A 3,794-nucleotide genomic window follows, 5' to 3' on the forward strand; every position below is an offset into this window, starting at 1 on the left:
AGCTGATTGTCTAAAGAAGAATGCTGCACAAGCTGATGAAGATGATGGAGGATTCTTCACACCCTCTCCACAACACAGTGAAGAAACAACAAAGTGTGTTCAGGGACAGGCTTCTTCAGGTCCGATGTAAGACTGAAAGATACAGAAGATCATTCCTGCCAGCAGCCATCAGCCACCGGAACAAGACCTCCTCAAATTAACAACAATTATCTACAACAATGTTGAATTTTCCTTTTGCGATTAATAAAGTATTTTTCATTTATTTAAATTAAATTTAATAATGTCAGTTATGACGGTTTCTACAGTGATGCAAATCTCGATCAGCAGAGGCTTGATGGACACCGCTTCCAGACCTGACACGCACACCTGTTTGCAGTGCAGTTATGAGAAAGTACCACATTGTGACTGCTCAGTTTGTCAGTTACCACATGTTTTCACATTTTTAGAGTTTTTTGCTGAGTTTGTGTGATAAACACAGAAGAGAAACTACAACACAATGCTACAACCATACTAGTTACTATATTGACAGAAGCCCATTTTTCTCTGCTCCTAAGTCAGTTTAACACTTCTGTAATTGCTCGTCCTCAGGCAGCTAGGACATCTACACAGAAAAACATGGGATGGCAGCACATGCCCCACCTTAAAGTACCTCGGCTTAGGCTACTTGAACTAGTTTTAGCAAGTGGGAACACATTATGCCAGTTTTAAAATCACTACATTGGCTCCCTTTGTGTTTCAGGATTGATTTTAAGATTCTTTGAGTTGTTTATAAATGTCCCAATGGTCTTGTCCCTGTGTGTGTATATGAGAGTGTGAAAGAGAGAACATAAAACTGTTTTAAAATTGTTTTTAAATGCTATGTTATCAGTTTTTGTGTGGGAGGGTTTGCTTTATTTTTCATTTTTTTGACTTGGTTTTATCTTGTAAAGCACTTTGTGTTTCCTCTGGCAGGTAAAGCGCTTATGAAATAAAGTTTGATTTGATTCTCTGCAATGCAACTTGATCAGTTGCATTATTGGTTTACCATCACATCCCTAACATAATTCCTGTAAACACACACAAATATCAACACATGCCTCCCACAATGCATTGTGCTTTGTGGGATGTTATATGCAGCACTGAAATGGGCTTATTAGGATTTTTTTTTTTTAAATAAATGATTAAATTATTGTTAAATTATTTTGTTTCTACATAATAGAGTTGAGAGCCTAAGCCAAATAAACTTGAATCTGCATCATCTTACTGCTGTTCCTCAAATGTGTCAGATTTTGAAAGGAAAAAAAAAAAAGAGGTGGGCTCTTTAACCTCCATACAACCTTTATAAAAGGTGTCTCGAGCTTTGGAGCTCAATTTTCAGGCACAACCAGCATCCCTGTACAACAGTATCAGTAAATAAGTTTGCTTTTTCTCAGTCTCTCACAGTAAGTACTAAAAGCATAACCTATTCTTTTATGTATTTATGTGTAGAATAGTTCAGTAGTGCTTTGTTTATTTGCATGTTACTGACTGTGAATTTTTAGTATCAATGTACCTTGAACTTGACCTAAAATGAAACTTTTCTTCACATGGCAGGTGGCAATGGATGGCAAAAATGTAACCGTTGACTCCACAGAAACCTCTCCAAACCAGAGCAGTTGTGATGTGTTTGTCTACCAAAAAGCTGCCGTGATCCTCTTCCCCATTTTCTACTCTGTCATTTTCATCATCAGTGTTTGTGGTAACAGCTTGGTTCTCTATGTGATATGCCAGAGGAAGCAGAAGTTCAACTCTACTTCCATCTATCTGGTCAACCTTGCACTGTCTGATGCCTTGTTTACTCTGGCACTGCCAGGAAGAATAATATACTATATCCGTCATTTTGATTGGCCGTTTGGTGACATTCTCTGCAGACTGACCACACTTCTCTACTTTGCAAATATCTATGCAGGTATTATTGAAGGCTCTTTTGTTGACATTTTGTATATTTGGTGTTTTATTTTTCTTTTCTTTTGTTTTGTTTTTTTTTTTATCACATATTTGCATCAACTTGAGATAATGTTAACTTTATGTCCTGTTTATGAAAGAATCTCTTTTCAATAACTCAAAAGCTATGACAAAATAACATTTTATTTTGATAAAGCATAAAAATGGTGACATCTTCTGAAAAGTCTGAAAAAAGTTACACTATTACCCAATGTTGCTTAAATGATTACTTTATCATACCATTTTACTATTTGTTGATAATGATTAGTGTTGCACATCTCCTGTATTCCCTACAGGTATTGGCTTCATGACCTGCATCAGCTTAGACAGATACCTGGCCATGGTGCATCCACAGCGGCTGCAGTGCTTGCGTAGTGCAAAAGTGGTTCGCAGAGTCTGCTGCCTGGTCTGGGCTTTAGTATCTGTAGAGGTATCTCCTCTGCTTTTCCGTAACATGCTGCACATGCGTCTGGAGAAGCGAACCTGCATGGAGTACTTCAACTTTGAAGGCTCCCGCTTCACTCCCTATCTCCTGATTTTTGCCTGTGTCATGTCCTTTTGCTGTCCACTTGCCATCATCATTGGCTGCTATGCCAAGATTAACCTGAAACTACGAACTGCTGCCAAGCAGAACTCCATGACTGGCCGAACGAAGAGAAACCATAGGGCCAACATCATTATTTTACTCATCCTCTTCACATTTATCATCTGCTTCAGTCCTTATCACATCAACATTATGCAGTTCATGCTCCGGAAAATAAATCACCAGCCAACCTGTGAAGAACTCAGAGCCTTTAAGATGTCATTACAGGTAAGAACCTTAAAATAAACATTGTCCATCTGTTTACCTTTTCATAATCCACTGTCATCCTGCAGATCACAGTATCACTAATGAACTTCAACTGCTGCTTGGATCCAGTCATTTACTTCTTTGCCATAAAAACCTACAAGAAGCGGGTGATGAGTCTGTTCAAAGAGTATCTCTATACTTCCGCTGCTTCCTCCAAAGTAACAGCTGAGAATAGCAGCAGCAACACCTGAAGGAAGCCACAGCCGAGCGTATACAGAACACACACACACACACACAACGGAGCGTGGCAGAAAGAGTTGTTAAACTAAAAAGACAAAGTCTTCTCACTTGTGTTCATACTGTTGATGCAAATATGATCAATTTTATATCAAATGTTCATAAAGATATGTGTGACACATAGTTGTAATGCAGCTTAGTAGCATTTAGTTGTATTTATCAATTTAACTTTCTTAAGATGTTTTTTAATGTTATTTTTGTAGTCTTTGCAGAATTTAAGATTGCCTTCATTGTAAAAAATAATATATATATATATATATATATATATATATATATATATATAGAGAGAGAGAGAGAGAGAGAGAGAATGTAGTAGAAGTATCATATAATATCTTCAACATTACTTTTTGTGTACTAAAGTAATATGAAAGAACTATTGTGTGTTTAGATAAAAGTGAAAAAAAATGCTGTTGCCTGCATTATCTAAGTTTTTACAAATTCTTTCACAACATTTTGGTCCTTAATGAAAACCAACATCTAGTTTCACTTCTATTTAATGCAGAGATACATGCAGTCAGGCCTTGTTGCAACACAGTATATGCTGATATACAGAACAATAAATTAAAAATCAGCTTGCCAAAAACTACAGTGCCTTTTTTTTAAAATAAATTGCAAGGAAAATGAGGACATGGCACATATTTTTATTTCACACCCACGTGTGACTTCTGTGTAGGGGTGTAGATGAAAGTCACCACTTCCTCACCCACCTTTCCTGCTCCCCTTCAGAGGCCTCCTTCAGAGGCCT

The 3,794-nt window shown here is 37.2% G+C and overlaps 1 protein-coding gene across 1 annotated transcript; it reads left to right on the forward strand.

The window, feature by feature from the left end:
* Nucleotides 1-1,578: 1,578 nt before the first annotated feature.
* LOC306766811 (G-protein coupled receptor 183) lies at nt 1,579-3,003 on the forward strand (the record flags this gene model as incomplete). The annotated part of the gene is made up of 3 exons (XM_079254661.1): nt 1,579-1,927; nt 2,259-2,773; nt 2,839-3,003. 3 exons carry the CDS (start codon nt 1,579-1,581, stop codon nt 3,001-3,003), a joined length of 1,029 nt encoding a protein of 342 aa, XP_079110787.1.
* Nucleotides 3,004-3,794: the final 791 nt, after the last annotated feature.

The sequence above is a fragment of the Telmatherina bonti genome, assembly GCF_933228915.1.
Source record: "Telmatherina bonti genome assembly, chromosome: 15".
Lineage (NCBI taxonomy): Eukaryota > Metazoa > Chordata > Actinopteri > Atheriniformes > Telmatherinidae > Telmatherina > Telmatherina bonti.